General features: G+C 37.5%; 2 protein-coding genes across 2 annotated transcripts; one reads left to right on the top strand and one right to left on the bottom strand.

The window, feature by feature from the left end:
* Positions 1-9019: 9019 nt before the first annotated feature.
* Positions 9020-12144, top strand: LOC141602194 (SNF1-related protein kinase regulatory subunit gamma-1). Its single transcript, XM_074422502.1, has 6 exons — positions 9020-9411; positions 10159-10328; positions 10645-10827; positions 10931-11200; positions 11333-11493; positions 11601-12144. The coding sequence occupies exons 1-6, from the start codon at positions 9216-9218 to the stop codon at positions 11899-11901; spliced, it is 1281 nt and encodes a 426-aa protein (XP_074278603.1). The 5' UTR covers positions 9020-9215; the 3' UTR covers positions 11902-12144.
* A 261-nt stretch (positions 12145-12405) lies between these two features.
* On the bottom strand, positions 12406-16674 carry LOC141602189 (nucleolar protein 56-like). The gene is made up of 8 exons (XM_074422497.1): positions 16300-16674; positions 14799-15007; positions 14512-14669; positions 14182-14369; positions 13844-14096; positions 13543-13691; positions 13311-13448; positions 12406-13029 (listed from the first exon to the last, which is right to left on the bottom strand). The coding sequence occupies exons 1-8, from the start codon at positions 16502-16504 to the stop codon at positions 12653-12655; spliced, it is 1677 nt and encodes a 558-aa protein (XP_074278598.1). The 5' UTR covers positions 16505-16674; the 3' UTR covers positions 12406-12652.
* Positions 16675-17740: the final 1066 nt, after the last annotated feature.

The following is a 17740-nucleotide window of genomic DNA, read 5'->3' on the forward strand; positions in this document are numbered from 1 at the left end:
CTTGCTCCGTTCGGGTACTTTCGATCCCTTGGACTAAACAAGTACCATTCCTTCTCTCCAAATATTGCCTTACCTATAACATCATAATATTCCCAAATATTGTTAAAAATGAACTATAACAACTGTTACATACACAATATTAGTCCCAACCGATGGTTTCTACATAAAATTCTTTATAGAAGACCATCTGATGATAAGTTTATCGTCACACCATCTAAATACTTATTACTTCTCTTAATTGCGAAAATGGTACATGTAAATATAGAAATTACTTGGTAATTCCCAAGGATCAACTTTTTCTCTTGTTCTTTGTACCAATTAAGGTTTGTTCATAGTAAAACTTAGGCTAAAGTTTTAATGTTATTGATCAAATGCCAATTTATATGCCTTGTTTGGCAAATATGTGGGTGGGTGAGATAGGGTGGTAGTACCCACTCATGTACTTGACTAGGCCAATACGAGGTTGACAGGTAGTGGTAGAGCGAGGGGAGAAAATACCGCTGCAACTTAAAAGGTTTGATATTTTCTTAAATATTAGTTATCGTTGGTTTAATGTAGCGAAATTCATATTTTATATTTATGTGATTTAGCCTAAATAATGCGGTTATAATGCGGTTATATTTATGTGACTTAGCCTAAATAATTCATATTTTATATTTATGTGATTAATTGGTCTAGGGAAGGTCATGCCCACTTTTTCTTTTCGTCTTACCAAAAACAATAGGCTAGGTTTAGGTTGTATTAGTGTAGTGATTATGTTTTGTGCCTTAAAACAATCAACTACACAACTCTAACCTACCCATTATAAAACCTCCCCCATAAGATAAAATGGACTTCCATTTTATTTTTGTAATTTGTCAAATGTAATAGGTAGGTCATGTGACATGTAACATGTCATTAGACATTTTAATGCATATTTAACAAATTAAATATCATTCTAAATCGAATAAATTACATTTAACAAATTAACAAGTAATTCACAATTACATGTATATAAAATGGGTCACATTAAGTCTAGTTAATATAATCTACAACATTTTGCAACTATGATTAACAAATTGTTCTTATCTCAAATGTTTCATAAACATTAATCAATTTTAGTAATATAACATATCAATTTTGCAATTAATATGTTATATTACTAAATTGAATCCTATTTAATCACATTACAATAAGATATATAACTCTCACTCATTGATAAAATTTATTCAATTTAAGGATTTAATTAATCTGTATCGACATACAATCAATTAACTTATCAGTAAGGGAATTGTCCTATAGGTGTGACCTTAAGGGATCAACTGATCACCGCCGTCAAACGACAGTAGCGTCAAACTCTAGTCAACCAATCGTTACCGATTAATGTTGATCAGTTGACAATATATTGAAGCATACCTTATGTATTCTTAATATGAGATTTAAATATGTGATCGCACTATTGTTGAGCACACATACTCCAACAATCTCCCACTTGTCCGAAACAAGTGGGAGCCACCAATTCTCTTGTCCTATTACATCTCCCACTCAATGCAAGGTGTCTTACAGGTCGTACTTGAAAGTGATCATATCTAGAGTGGTTTCCTCGATCTAGAGAGTAACTGTTTGACCAAAATTATCTGCCGTAGATACTTTCTGAGCGTGGCCACACATTTCCAGTTCACTACTCCTCGAGTGGCCCTGAGATTTAGATAACCCTGATAAGGGGTTGGACAATTCATATCGCACTGTTTCCTTTGTTCAGCCACAATTCATGATGACCCAAAAGATGCCCATTTGCACTCCATTTTCGGAAGTCGTAGAGCAAAAATCAAAGCCAATCAGAAACTATGCTAGCTTAGTCGAACAGTCTCTAGTCAAAGAATCAACTCAAAAAGAATACTATAGTAGCTCTTGCCACGACCAAGCTATATAAAAATTACCATAACTCTATAAGCGGTCACTGCCCGACAGAGGGTCTCATACAGTGTGCCTATGTGATTGACTAGTTATCTGTTATGACCCTATGGCACTTGAACTTGCCATCAATCGACTCACATTCTAGTCACTAGGAGACATCACCTTATATAAGTGACTAGGGGCCAATACTATATTAATCAAGTTCACTTTAATAAGGTTCAACATTGTTCTTATAACCTATTTGGATATAACAAAGTAATAAAAGAGTTTTAAAATAAAACTCAGACGATAAATGCGATGATCATATATGAACAAACAAAACAATGTAATCATTTCATATATCATAATCTAATACAAATTAGGCATGCGTTTAAGACCCATGGATACTACATGTTGGTCGTGCTTAGCCTGCGACAAAGGCTTAATTAGAGGATCAACAATGTTTTCATCCGTCCCAACCTTACAAATCGCTATTTCCTTCCTTTCAATGTGATCTCTAATGACATGAAATTTCCTAGGTACATGTCTAGACTTGTTGCTAGACTTGGGTTCTTTAGCTTGAAAGATTCCCCCACTATTATCACAATAAAGTGTGATAGGATCTTTGGCGGAAGGAACTACTCCTAGCCCCTCTAAGAATTGCCTAATCCATACAGCTTCCTTGGCATCTTCAGATGCTGCAATGTACTCAGCCTTCGTTGTAGAATCCGCAACGACTGACTCTATGAAGCTTCTCCAACTAACCACACCACTATTTATCATGAAAACATAGCCAGCTTGGGATTTCATATCATCCCTATTAGTTTTAAAGCTCGAGTCGGTGTATCCTTTCACACACAGCTCGGAATCTCCTCCAAACACCAAGAATGAATCCTTAGTCCTTCTCATGTACTTAAGGATATTCTTGACGGCTATCCAGTGACTCTCACCTGGATTGGCTTGATATCTACTCGTCATGCTCAAAGCATATGAGACATCGGGACGTGTGCATATCATGGCATACATGATCGATCCAACAGCGGAAGCATAAGGAATCGATTTCATGCGTTCAACATCTTCGGGTTCAGTGGGTGACTGTGACTTGCTCAAAGTAATCCCACTACCCATTGGAATAAAACCCCTTTTGGATTTATCCATGTTGAATCGGTGAAGAATCATATCAATAATATAAGACTCTTGACTTAATGCCAATATCTTTTTAGGTCTATCTCTATAGATCCAGATACTTAATATGCGTTGTGACTCTCCTAAATCTTTCATCTGGAAATGATTTCCCAACCACCCCTTTACGGAGGTAAGCATTGGTACATCATTACCAATGAGTAGTATGTCATCAACATACAAGATAAGGAAGACAACTTTGCTCTCACTAAACTTCATGTATAAACACGGTTCCTCGACACATCGAGTGAAACCAATTTCCTTTATCACATGATCAAAACGATAATTACAACTTCTTGATGCTTGCTTAATACCATAGATGGATCTCTTAAGTTTGCATACCATGTTAGGATTCATAGGATCTACAAAACCCTTTGGTTGTGTCATATATACATCCTTCTCTAAATACCCATTTAGGAAGGCGATTTTGACATCTATTTAACCATGAACTTGAGTGAAACCTTTTGCAACTAACCTTGCTTTGTAGACATCATCATGTCCATCTATGCTATTCTTTACCTTAAATATCGACTTACACTGAAGAGGTCTAACATCTTTAGGGTAAATTAACCAAGTCCCATACTTGATTGTCAAACATAGAGTTTATTTCGGATTGCATGGCTTCTAGCCATAGCTTTGAGTTGGTACTAGAAAGGGTCGCTTTGTAGGTTATAAGTTTGTCACTTTCTAAAAGTAACACGTCATAATCACCACCCATTTCGACAATACCTATGTATCTATTAGGTTGACGACTGACTACCTGACCTCCTCGGTTCGGAAGGAACAATAACTGAATTGGACGACGAAGAAACGTCTTCTTGCATCTTTTCTCCAGTTTGTGGTTCTTGAACTTCGTCAACTTCAAATTTTCTCCCACTCTGTCTCCTAGAAATTAAATCCAATTCTAGGAAGACAGCCTCACAAGCCGCAAACACTTTGTTCTCATGAGGGTTCCAGAAGTAATATCCATGAGATTGCTTCGGATAACCTACAAAGATACATTTGTCAGACTTTGGTGCTAGCTTGTCGACTGATTTGTTCTTAACATAAGCTTCGCAACCCCAAATTCTTAAGTATGACAATTTCTGACTACCTTTCGGATTGGCTATGAGGAGACTCTGGAGCTGTTCAACTTCCTCGGTTGTTAATTGCTTTGTCGTCTCTGTTTCACCTATGGTGGCGGCATTTGCGACTTGGAAAGAGCTTCAATTGCCTCGTCCTCCGCGGCCAGAGCCTCTTCCTCCACGACATCCTCTTCACCGTTCTCTGCCTTGGTACCCATGCTTGTCCTAACAGTTTTCCTCCGTATGGTAGAATTTGTTGCAATGAGTACATCGAGGTGGGAGATTCGCCTCTGCATCACCATGCTCCTTGGGCCAAGCACTGCCACGTCCTGCACCGATACTGCCACTGCTATTTGCTGCCATTGCTACTTCATTATGATCTTCTTTAATTTGGGTTACAGTCTGGTGCCTTTCGTCCCTCAAGACAAGTGCATATGCATGACTCAAGGAAGTCAGGTTGTCCTCCATTAATAAATTGGTTCGAATCTGACCATATAATGCAGTGTTGTGTAGATACCCATTATCTGCACCCTCCAAAAACTACCCGATGATGATCGGACTACAACGTGTTTTTAATATGCGTGCGTGGATTGACTATACATGAGACAGTTTAATGCATTACTCGTATATGAAAAATGATTTCAAAAATGGTTTTCTAACTTCATTTGCATTAAAACACACTATTTAGAGTTAAAACTGTCTTCGGACCCAAAACCGACTTAAAAACCCGCAACCCGAGTCAATCCGAGTCAATCAGAATCAACCTGAGTCTTGAATGTCGAAAAATAATGCCATGAATGTCTTTATCATGCCATTTGCATTAAAATGACCCTAATTAGAGTCAAAACCGACACCGGGCCAAAAACCGACTCGAAATTCAAATTCCGACTCAACACGGATCAAACCCGAGTCAAACACAAAATACCTACCTCAAGTAACACCCAAATACATCTTATTAGATGTCCATATTTTTACACGACATATTATTTGATTACCACAAATCAAACCAACCAAACAATGGATAGGGGAAAGGCCACGTCCAAATTTAAAAGGACAGGGCACCCCATTGCGTAACAGGGGGCTCGCGCCTCTTTAGGCTTCCTGCTTAGCCTCCAAGAAAACTTAACCGACCTACCACCCCACAATTCTCTATAAATACCGACCTTCACACACCACAATCTTCATGCGAGCGTCCGCCCCCTCACATCTCCCTTAAACTTCTAGACTCGACTTCCTAAGTCACAAAATCGACACGTATTTCGACCTTTCGATCGAAAACACAAGCCTTACACATTTTGTTTGGTACCGTCGTCGTGCATTCGACCGACCCATTCGACCAACTCAACATTAATCAACATGTTTTTCAACAACATATTTTCAACATATTTTCAAAGCAAAATCCTTTTTTAAGACACTCTTTTAAACTTCTTTGATCGCAAGCAGTCACAACGAGAAAACCGTCTCTAAAGTCGTCTACCTCGCAAACATCAATACACGTAAGTTTGAGGGTGTAAACAACTCATTTATTTCATGTCTTTGCTCTTTTTATGAGTTTATAAGCATGAACAATGCATAACACGATCCAAAAATAGGAGAAATGAGCCAAAACCGGATGTTGGCCTGAGACAGGCGCTACTTGCGTAGCAGAGGAGCTCGCACCTCTATGCCCTCTCAGGCCTTAGTCCAGTCGTGTTTGAGTTCATCTTCGTTCAACACTTTCTTTTACTTTTACTTATTTTCTATTACGGTTTTTACCATTTTAATTCATTTCTATGACAAATATTTAACCATTACCGAAATCATCCTTGGTCCCATATACCATGACGGTTTATTCCGTAACTCGATGATATTATTGGTTAATTACAAATAAAGGGTATTTTAACAGCCTTTTCTTTTATTTATCATTTTCCTCACCTATTCACATTTTCAAGCATTTTAGTCATATTCATAATCATCCTTGTTTCCTTATACCATGTCGGTTTAATCCCGAGTACGATGACATATGTTGACTAATTATAAATAAATGAACTTAACATAATTAGTTCATATCAAACATTTTTATTTCACTTTTATTTCATTTTATTTTCATCTTTGTCTTGACCATATCATATGTCATCCTTGGTTAAAATAAATACCATGTCGATTTAGTTCGATTATGGTAACGAAACGGTTAAGCATAAATATTTTACATTCTTATTTTTAAACTACACTTTTCAAACATGCAAATCCGACAAAGAATATTACTAAGATAATATTAATTATTCCGAGTCATGCAAATCATTTGATCATAAATACGGTTTTAAAACAACCTTTTAACAACCAGGAGACGCCCCTTGGGTCGTCGCCAGACTCGCGCCCCAAGAGGCCATCTGTTTTCATATTTCAAAACCTGGACAGGCCTGGTTCCCTCGCCTAATGGCTCGCACCCCCAATGGGGCTGCCTAGCACTGTTTTGTCTCGTTTTGGTACTTGTCTAGGATGATTCCGATTACGGTTAACCCGAATATGTGACGGATAAGATTGACGAGTTTGCATTTTATACTTTATCCTTTAAAGACACTCTTTCAAATAAATGGATCGTGTTAAGCATCATAATCCGAATTTGGTAAATGGATGTTTAATTTCCGTTTTCACATGCAAATCAATCTAAATCCAACTCGACGTCATTTTCTTGATATTTGGATAAACAAACCGACTTAGGAAATTCTCATATGTTAGGTTAAATTTTTGGATGTGCATTCATGCATTAACCGTTTTATCAACTTTTGCACTTAAACAACCACAATCTATCAGTAGAGGCCGCTAACGCGAGCGGGATTGGGTGTCCGATTAAAGGGCTTCCCAATACGTACCCTCACCCCTTACTCAGAACCTTTGGATAGTGGATGGACTTATCCTGAGCGTACGAGAGTCATTCTAGCGATAAGATGCTAAAGGGGGACGAATCCTTATCTTTAGTACCTATGGCAAGCACCGCTTTTTGCCTTGATTGACCGAGGTATAAAGTGGATTCGAACGGTTTCCAGGCATCCCATAATTGCTTGGTGGCGACTCCGAACATCTCTGCATCGTTTCGAGACCTTTACCAAGACGGAACAGACCGATCTAAAACGATCCGATCGAAAGCATTTTTTACCCCACCGAGCGTGGCTTTCTAGACCGCTGCATGTCCACAATTTGGCTTGGCGTGCAGGTGGCCCATGTCTACAGACTGGTAGGTGGCCCGTGCCCACAGACCGGTATGTGGCCCATGTCCACAGTTGAGCCCCATAATAAACTGGTGAACTTTTTCTTCTTCTCGTTCCTCCAATAACGCCGTGCATACTCCGCAAGTGCAGTTGGGAACATGGCTATAATTGGCCAATTCGTCCAATATCGCCTTCAAATGGGTGTAGTACTCCACCACAGATCGAGTGCCTTGTTTGCACTCGTTCAATTCACTTTTTAATTGATGAACGTGGGGTGCGTTCCCTGCCGAGTATCGTTCTTTCAACTCCTTCTAAATCTCCGCCACTGTGGCCGAGAATGTAATGCTTGGATGTAACTTGATATCGATGATATTTCGTAGCCACACCTTGACCATACCATTAAATTATCGCCATGCGATAGCCTCAAAACTTTCTTCTCCATCCGAACTAGATGTAGGTTGTTTGATCTTCCTTCGACAAAAGGCAATTTGTTCTTGGCGTCGAGACCTGACTGCGTCGGCCCACAAATCGTAATTTTCGCCATTGAAATTTGTCTGAGGTGGTGACAAACTCGGTCTGTCAAAGGGATGGAGATACAGCGGGGACGACGATGAAATCATTGATTTTTCAGATCCGTCTCCCTTAACTTTGTTGCTGTTATCGCCATTCTTCGTCATGATTTTATTGAACGACGAAGATATTGATTGTTTGTGTTTGATTTTTCTTTTTTCTTTTGTGAATATAGGATCGAACCTTCTTTGATGTCATCATAAATTGAAAATCGTATAAGAAGTGTTCAACCTTTTGTTATTGAATGTATGACACTCCTTATATACATTTACACATATATCTACCCTAACTACATATTCTACAAATAAGGTAAGAATAGATATGATACATAAAGATGCAAGTTAACGATATTATGTGATACGATATGATACTGATATTATACTAGGATTTTCTCACAGAAACTGACATATCAAAATTGTTCAACCATAATTAGTTCGTTGTTTTTCTTTGCACTTCTGTTTTAGTTCCCTTCCTAGTCCTAACAAATTTGTATTCTTTCGTACTCCGTATTTGAGTTATTGATTACATCAACTTGTTGACTGTGATACAAGATACTTGTACAACATTTATCAGTTAGTTCAGTAGACAAATGCTAATGCTTGGGATTGGGATTTCAACGAGGGTGATGAACAAGCAAGTAATGGCACAAGCAGCTAATCTTGCAGGGTACATTGGTACTACACTACTAGATAGAATATCCCAATATTCGTCTTAACATTAGAATAGATAAAGTGTCATACCACTTGAGCATATACGATAAATCTTTTGCTTTTTTACCTAGATTATTTTATCTTATTTTTATATTAGTACTTAAGACGGAATTGGTGTAATCAAACAACGGCCAAGTGTCATACAAGAAGGTTGGAAGTCGGGAGAAGACTTAGACTGTGTCAAAAGAGGAGTGATGTCCAAAATAATGCATACTAATCCTAATCCTATGGGCGTGGCCCCACTTTTGGCTGCCATTAAAATGCGGACCCACCACCAGTCCACGTACCATATTTATAAGGGATAAGCTCTAAATATAGTAATAGTAACAAACCAACAAGATCCCGCCACTTTTTTCCACAATCCACATCAACATTATTTTGACTCAATCCAAATCACTTTAATCAACGGCCCAGATTCACTCATCAACCCACTTTCCATGCATCGTCACACATGCAATAATTGTACTTGAATAAATATACTTATTTTTTTAGTGTATATTCACTATCAACTTAATAATAATCACTTTACATTTTTATAAACAAACAAAGAAAGAAAAGAATCACTCACTAATTAATAATCACCTTAATTAATTAATTATATAATTTAATAAAGACGAAGAAGAAGAATGGAGTCGTTGCAGATGAGAAGAGAGGAAGAAGAGAAAGAGATGGAAACATGGAGTCCAGAAGCAAAGTTAGGGAAAAAAGTAGAAGATTTATGGGAAAATCAAGAAGACAAACTTAGTCCTACTGAAAAACTTAATGCTTGTTTTGAAAGTATTCCTGTTTCTTCTTTTCCTACTGCTGATCAAGCCTCTCAAGGTACTCATTACCATCATCATCATCATCATCATCATCATTTTTTGTGTTTTTCTATACACTAGTCACTACCCGGTTTATCTATATCATATTATCATTTGTTTGGTCTAGTCCTTCCTTGTGTGATACTTATATGTATCATGTATGACATACTAATATGATCATGATTTTTTGTATTTTCATATGGAAATTGTTGTTTCTTTGTGTTTTATATATTTGCTTATTTTTACCAATATACAGCCGTGATTGGGGAGTTTTAGATTAAAGTTTGAGGTTATTAATTTGTAAAAATACGCAAATACATAGTGTTTATTTGTAGTTTTTCCTAATTTATATACGATTTACTCCGTATAATATAAAAGGTTTTCTTTATTTGTAGTTTTTCCTAATTTATATACGATTTACTCCGTATAATATAAAAGGTTTTCGTGATTAAATTTCATGATCATTGTATCAAGGAAACTCACATAGAATGAGTGGGACCCTTGAATAAAAAATGGTTCACTATTGGGTTTGATGCAAAAGCTATTGTTTGACTAGTAAACCTTTGGAAAAACCAAGTAGATCGAATTATGATTAGTGCTATGCTAGAGCAATTATGCTTCAGTTTTTGACATCACAGTCAAATCTAAATCTAATCTAAATCGGTTATTCATGTGAATCGACATTTTAGAGCAAAATCTCGATGATGCAATTTATGAACTGCCTTTGTTTCGTCATAGCTGATACTCTCAAGTCATTGTGATGCAGTTGAGATAAGCTCAGACTGCAGTCTGGCAGAAGCTGTGAGCATTCTTTCTGAAAATAAACTTCTGAGTGCGCCGGTTGTGGACAGTCAGGCACCAGATGACGCGACTTGGATTGAAAGATATCTTGGAGTTGTAGAGTTTGCTGGAATTGCTGTGTGGATATTACATCAGGTATATACTATATTTGCCGTGCCTCTGTATGTTCTCATCCCAGACATGTTGGCTTCAAACTGAGCTTAAATTTTCTGATGCACAGGATAATATCGTAAACTGTGTTTTGTGCTATCGATCTACATCTACCAAAGCTGACCCGAACCTATAGCTCATATCATAATAAACCGACTCTGAGACCAGCAACCTGAATTGGCCCCACAAATGATTAAATTTGTATAGTTTGTCAAGGACTTAAGTCGATGATGTAAGATTGATGATTGTTCAATGTATTCCATTGCTATCCTGATAATGAATATATTGATGTCTTTGTCAGTCCGATTCTGATGAAACCAATCGTGTACTGCCCACGGAAAAGGGGAATGGACATGTTGCTATGGCTGCAAGTGCAGTCAATCAGCCTACTAAACTCGGAAACATGAGCCCAAGATCGGCTGCAGTGACTTCTGGAAACTTTTTTGGTGCACTTACAGCATCTGAACTGTATAAGAAAACCAAGGTTAATCTCATAAACGTTCAAATGTTGAATCATCGGCCACTTATAAACATTAAAAGGTAGTTTAGCACCAACTAATAAATAATAATAATGTGTGTATCCACAGGTAAGAGATATTTCAGGTTCATTTCGGTGGGCTCCATTTCTCGCATTGCAGGAGACAAACTCGATGTTGACGGTCCTGCTTCTACTCTCAAAATACAAAATGAAGAGCGTACCTATTGTTGGTGGACCCAAGATCGAGAATATTATAACGCAGTCGGCGGTTATTCATATGTTGGCTGAGTGTGCTGACCTTCATTGGTTTGAGAACTGGGGAACCAAGAAACTAACTGATCTCGGTCTTCCACTAATGAACGCTAAACAAGTAATCAAGGTATACATTCGCTTTTGTTGCTTTGGTTTTGGAGGTGCTCACTGTATTTTTCCACTCTTCGATCAAGTTGATATGTAAGTAGTTACTAAATGATGGTAGTCGGGTAAACAATGTATTTATGCTATCTTACAGGTGTACGAAGATGATCCAGTTCTCGAAGCCTTCAAAGTGATGAGGCTAAAGAGTGTAGGAGGGATCCCGGTGGTAGAGCGTGATGGAAAAGCAGTCGGTAATATTAGCATACGAGATGTTCAGTTCCTTCTAACCGCGCCAGAGATTTACAAGGATTGCAGGCATGTGATCAATACCGAGACTACAAAATATTGATGTTTTGTTTATGTTTCCCTTTGGCTTATAACTAGCTGATAAGAGTACTAATGTACTCATAATCTTTGTGCAGATCCATCACAGCCAAGGACTTCTTGGTTGCTTCAAAAAAGTACAGAGAAGAACACCGCGAACGTAGCACCCCTGTACTAAGTGGGATGGTTACTTGCAAAAAGGAAAGCACCCTTAATGAAGTCATTCGGACCCTTGATAAGTTAAAGATCCATCGCATCTACGTGGTGGATGAAGATGATAATCTCCAAGGACTTATCACTCTTAGGGACATCATCTCCAAGCTCGTGCATGAGCCACACAACTACTTTGGCGACTTCTTTTATGGTGTAATACCAATGCCTCCGAACAGCAGGGTATAAACAACCTCATCCTACTTAAAACTTCTTTCCTTTGGTTGATGATGATCTCAGATCATTGGCTAACTTCAAGAGGGTGCTCGAATCGAGGACAATTCGAGATGTAATTATCAGAGGCTGGTTCACATAAATGAGAGGACTGTGTGTATTATACTATACGTTTTGAGTGGATTATACCTAAGATGATGCTATGAAATTTCCTGAATGTTTTTCCCCTCTGATGTATTTGTTGGGTTCATATTCTCATTTCCTTTGGTTGTCTTTTTTTCTGGTTATGCTTCTTCCTACGCGTTTCGTCATTGTTGATTGAGCTTGAACCAAAGACTTGCAATCTGGCGAAAAAAGCCAACTGCTCCATAATTAATAATTCTCAAAACATGCAAAGATAAAACTTAAAAACACATTTCGCGAAATTAAAAACAATTTTTCACTCTTCCATAGTTTTCCGCATTACTCATTTTCTTAGAGATGCGACTCCTCGGAGAGTGCTAATCACCGACACCTTCATTTGCCTCTGAAACGCTAGTCACATTCCGATAAACACAACTACAAGTACTCAACTTACGAGTTTACCTTGGTTCAAAATACAAAACACAACTATGTAGGATAATTATAACAATTTATCATCAGAGTAATAGTCACTACACTAAAATCAAAGTGAAAATTTGGTCTGCACTTTGCTAGCAAAATAGCCCTTAAGAATACTTCAGAGTGGGTTCGAGGTAGTACACACAAAGGCCTACATGCAACGTGCTTAGTCGCTGTCTTCCGTCTTTGACTTCTTTGCCTTCTTCTTTTTCTTGCTTTCACTAACGGCTGAGACGGCCGATGCATCCTCTGCTTCAACTTTGCTCTTCTTCTTTTTCTTCTTGCTGGTTGTGTTGTCGACGTCATTCTCCTCTTCAGGCATTTGCTCTTCTAATTTACGTTTATCCTTGTTTTTCTTTTTCTTCTCAGACTTCACATCTTCTTGATCACTTCCCGTCTCTACATTTTTCTTATCCTTCTTTTTCTTCTTCTCAGATTTTAGCTCCTCAACTCCACCATCTGCAACTTCAGCTGTAGCCTTGGACTTTGTTTTCTTGCTCTTTTTCGCAGTAGTTTCGGGTTCTTCATCCAACTCCATGTCATCTGTAAAAATTCAATTCAAGGTAGCAATATAAATGGACAGCTCTTCATCTAAATCTAATTTTAAGAAACAGTGCATTATACCACAAAATCGTCTGAATCAGCTTAAAGCCTCGGTACAGCAATTTGGCAGGCTACTATGGTATGAAATGACTTATTTTTTACCAAATAGCTTAATCCACATTTATTTACGACGGGAACGCCAGAAAATACTACCTACATCATATGAATTCCTTTAAACATCAGAATTATAATGAAAGCCTATAACTATACCAATAACTCACCTTTCTGTTGAGAAGCTTCTTCAATGGCAGCTCTCATGACATCAATATTCTTTTTAGGTGCAACTCCCTTGTCATAAAAGTCAAGTCGCTCCTCTACAAGTCCACGAAGCTTTTCACCAAAAATAGTAGAGCTACTATCTGTATCAATGTAGTCAAACAACAAATCTGAGCAAAGGCCACAAAATAAAAAGCAGAAGGGCAAGGAAATCACGGTATGTCAGAAAGAACAAACCCGCAAAACAGTCGATACGAGATGCAATAGAGCACTTGTTTGCAAGATAACGTGCCATCCGACCCTTGTTTTTAGAGGCTGCTCGACCAATGAAAGATGAATGGAAAATCAAACCATACTTTGGCGTGTTTCCTTTTGTTTTCAGGGCCCTAATAAAATCAACAATATGTAAGCCTTTTGAAAAAGTTAACTAGAGGTATTTTCCGCAAGTATAGAAGAGATTAGACTAGACTGGCATGGAAATTCATATATTTCTACGCAGCATTCTTAAATGTGTAAAAACAAGAAAAAAAAAAGTTACCTAAACAAAGCTTTCTCAGCACCAAGGATTTGAAGGGTCGAAGATGGGCACTTGGCCAAATTAGTAAGACTGCCTGCATGGGAGATTAATCGAGCACCAACCATCTCACCAATTAAAGCTGTCAAATTGGGTGCTATATCGTTCATTTTTGTGACTAAATAGTCATAAAGATTCTTCCTGTACTCTGAAAGATCCATCACCCTTTGGGCAAACATCTGGACGTTGATCAGGTCAACAGGTGATAAATCTTGGCCTGCACAAAAATGAACAGATTAAACCTGATATTACTTCCCTTATCTCAGCCCGATGCCAAGCTCATATACAACACAGATAATTACCCATAGACGCTTTGGCAGCTTCAACAATCTCTTTTGCTTTATCTTCATCACCTACAACTTCAATCAAGGCTGGAAGTTTCTCCTCGGACAGCTCTGACTTGTTCTCAATAAACTTCGCCAATTTTGAGTAAAGATAGTTGTCATTGACGATTTTGACCAACTCTGGGAAGTGCCATGAATACCATTCTCTGTATTAAAGGAAACAAGCTTAGAATGTTTAAAGTTGGAATACGAAATGCAAAAATATACAAGCTTACAATAAGGAACGTGATTTAAGGAAAAAAAAAAACAAGGAGAAGAAATGATATAGTGCAATAGCAAGTAGCAAACCTGACTCTCATAGAGAATGAGTTTACGTCTTTGTCCAAAGTATCTAGTAGGAAGATAGCTTGAATAACCATGTTGTCAACTCGGTTGACGTTGAACTTTACTTTAGCTCGGCTGTAACTGTGTGCTAGACCTAACTGAGCCTTCTCCAAATCTCCAGACTTCGCAGAAATGAAAAGATGCAAATCAGATGAGTTTGCTAGTAACAAAAAAATTGGAGAAAAACTCTGGTTTTACAGGTCAAGTGTAGTGCACTCAATCAAAAGAGAGAGATTAAGAGGCACAAGAACCTTAAGATCCTTAATGAACTTCTCGAAGTGCAAACGGACACCACGAAGAAGCTCCAAGACAAACTCATTACTTCTGCACTGTAGCTTTGTCTCATCAAAGATGGATGCTCCAAGTTTAGAGTCAGCTAAACCAAGAACCAAATCCTTAGCCTTTGATTTCTCCGGAAAATTTAAATCCAAGAAATTTCTTAACTCATCAGTCATGATACCTGCACATATAGATACATCAAATACTTTAGAAACAATTTTTATATAAATTAAGACAGCAGCATTTCATAGTAAGCTAATAAAACGATACCAGGTAAACTAAGCCAAGAAAAACATTCTTCGCTGGGAAAAAAATAAGTTCTTAAGAGTTATATATTTTTCATGAAATAAGTATATTGAAACCACAATCACTAGAACTATATACTGATGTGTTTTGCCATCATCGTGACAGAATAAAAGAAGAAAACAACTTAGTGGAGAAAAAGAATCAAACTTTGGAACTGTTTTCATGAACTAATGGCAGTAATTATCATGAACAAATGGTAAAGCTGAAAGCAAATGCACATTCAGGTAATCGAATCTCAAATACAACCTTTTCATCCTTAGATCAAAGGTCAATGCATCTCAAAGCAGATGAAGAAGCAATAGGTCTCGAAATATTTATTGCAGAAACTAATTAACACAGCCACACGACTTGACGAGGTAAGTACCATTGAAGCTTATGATATCAATTTAAACTAACTATAATCAACGGAACAGACCCAAAATCAATGAACCATGCAACTTATAAATGCTAGAAAATTTCAACAACATAATTAAATACCTTATTGAAATCTGTTTCAAAACAAACTGTAACAAAAAATAAAAGCTTTATAATCCTAATTTCACAACCCTAAAACATGAACATCACCCACATTTTTCAGTTCCTTCAAAACAACAATGCAATAAATAAAATGTTATCAACTTTTTAGCTACAAAAACCAAAACAAAGCAAAACCCAGTTGCATAAACAGTGCAAAACACAAACTTCCATGAAACTGTTAATCAAAACAAATACTCCCTCCGTCCCAATCATTTGCTATTATTCTCTGTAAAGGGTATTTTAATCAAAGATAAACAAATGATTGGGACGAAGAGAATATCAACAACATAATTAAAAAATTTCAAGAACAAAATTGAAAACCCCGACAAAGAGCTAGCAAATTTAACAACCCTAAAACTCGGAACGTCTACAAGGCTTTACAGTTGCTCAAAAACAGCAATGCAATGAAAAAAGCTATCAACTTTAACAACAAAATCCAAAACAAAGCAAAACCCACATGCATAAACACTGCAAAACACAAAATCAACATACAAAACTGTAAATCGAAACCAGTATCACCAAGAACAACAATGCAGTAAAAAAGCTATCAACTTTCGCAACAAAACCCAAAACCCAGATGCATAAACAGTGAAAAACACAAATTAAACCTATAAAACTGTTAAAAAAATTAAGGGGAAAAAGAGGTTAGACCTTCAGAAACAGAATTGATTTGAGAAAGAGCATCATGAGCAGATTCAAAAGGTTGAAAAGCGAAGAGCTTAACAACTTTACCAAACCTATTAAGGTCTGTTACTGAATCTCTAACTGCTTGTACGTTTTGCCCAATTTCATCTAATCCATGTGCTTCAAATATTGCATATCCTGATGATGATTCGAACAGTAGATGGCTTACCATTTTTTCTGTTGATTTTTTGTTGTTTCTTTCCGCCCTTTTTGAAGGTGAAATGGAGGAGGCTTTACTAGGGTTTAGGGTTTCTGATAAAACAAGGAGGGAAGATGAGGATGTGTTGAAGAGTGAGGGAAGGAGGCCGCAATTTTATTCAGTTTCTTAGGGTTCAGTGGCTCACTTATTATCTAGGTAGCACGGACACGGATACCGATACAATACGGACACACAATACTGTATTTCATGAAATTTAGGACATGGTACATGCTATTTAAATTTAATAAATATATATTTTATGGTTATAAATAATAAAAAAATGTACCCTCCCTCCTATTCGGCATAACTCTCCTTATTGGAGGGTGACATGAGAATTAAAAGTATTTGAATTAAATAAGCTAAAGTATTGGGGTAAGGTGAGTTAATTAGAGAGAATGAAGGTATTGTGGGATATTATTGTCGGGTTAGGTGATTAAAATAAGTATTGTTGTGGAGTGAGTTGATTAAAATAAGATAAAGTATGGTATTGTGGGTTATTGTTGTAGGATGAGGTGATAAAAATAAGTATAAAAATTTACTAAAAAAGGAAAGGGGGAGAGTTATATGAATAGATGAAAAAAGAAAGGAGGTGTAATAACCGCTCTATTTAAGGACCCCTTGACCGACCGTTTGACCAGAGAAGACCGTAGAAGGGGATATGAGAGAGGATAAAGGACCTATGTATTTGTTTACTCGACCTAGTAGGGGCTACTCAGCCGAGTAGTGGTAACTGGTAAGACTCGACCGAGTATCGCCGTTGTTGACGCGTTATTATAAAATGCAAATTGGTAATCTTATTTCATTTTCGACGGTTCTCTATCTCTCTAACCCTAATATATCCCTCTCTCTTACCTATCACCCACCTCTCTATACACTCTCATCTAGCCTAGACGCTAACCCAAGAAAGACGATGGGTTTATACGTGGAGTATTCAAGTAGGGATGTCATCGTTGTCGACTTCGGTCCGCGTCTCAAGGTAAGTCGTTGTTTCGTTGTTGTCTTTCAGTAGGTCTTTGGGGTAGTCTCGTAATAGGTTGTGGTTACTATTTGTACGATTCGTCTCGGAGTCTTGCCTGGCTAGTTGTTGGATGCATTTTCATGGTTTGGCGATAAGGCGGGGTTTCCCTACTCGGTTTACTGTTTAATTGATTTGAGATTATGTGGTAATTGTTTGTATGATTGATATTGTGATTATCTGCTGTTGTTGGA

Source organism: Silene latifolia, chromosome 1 (assembly GCF_048544455.1).
Source record: "Silene latifolia isolate original U9 population chromosome 1, ASM4854445v1, whole genome shotgun sequence".
Classification (NCBI taxonomy): domain Eukaryota; kingdom Viridiplantae; phylum Streptophyta; class Magnoliopsida; order Caryophyllales; family Caryophyllaceae; genus Silene; species Silene latifolia.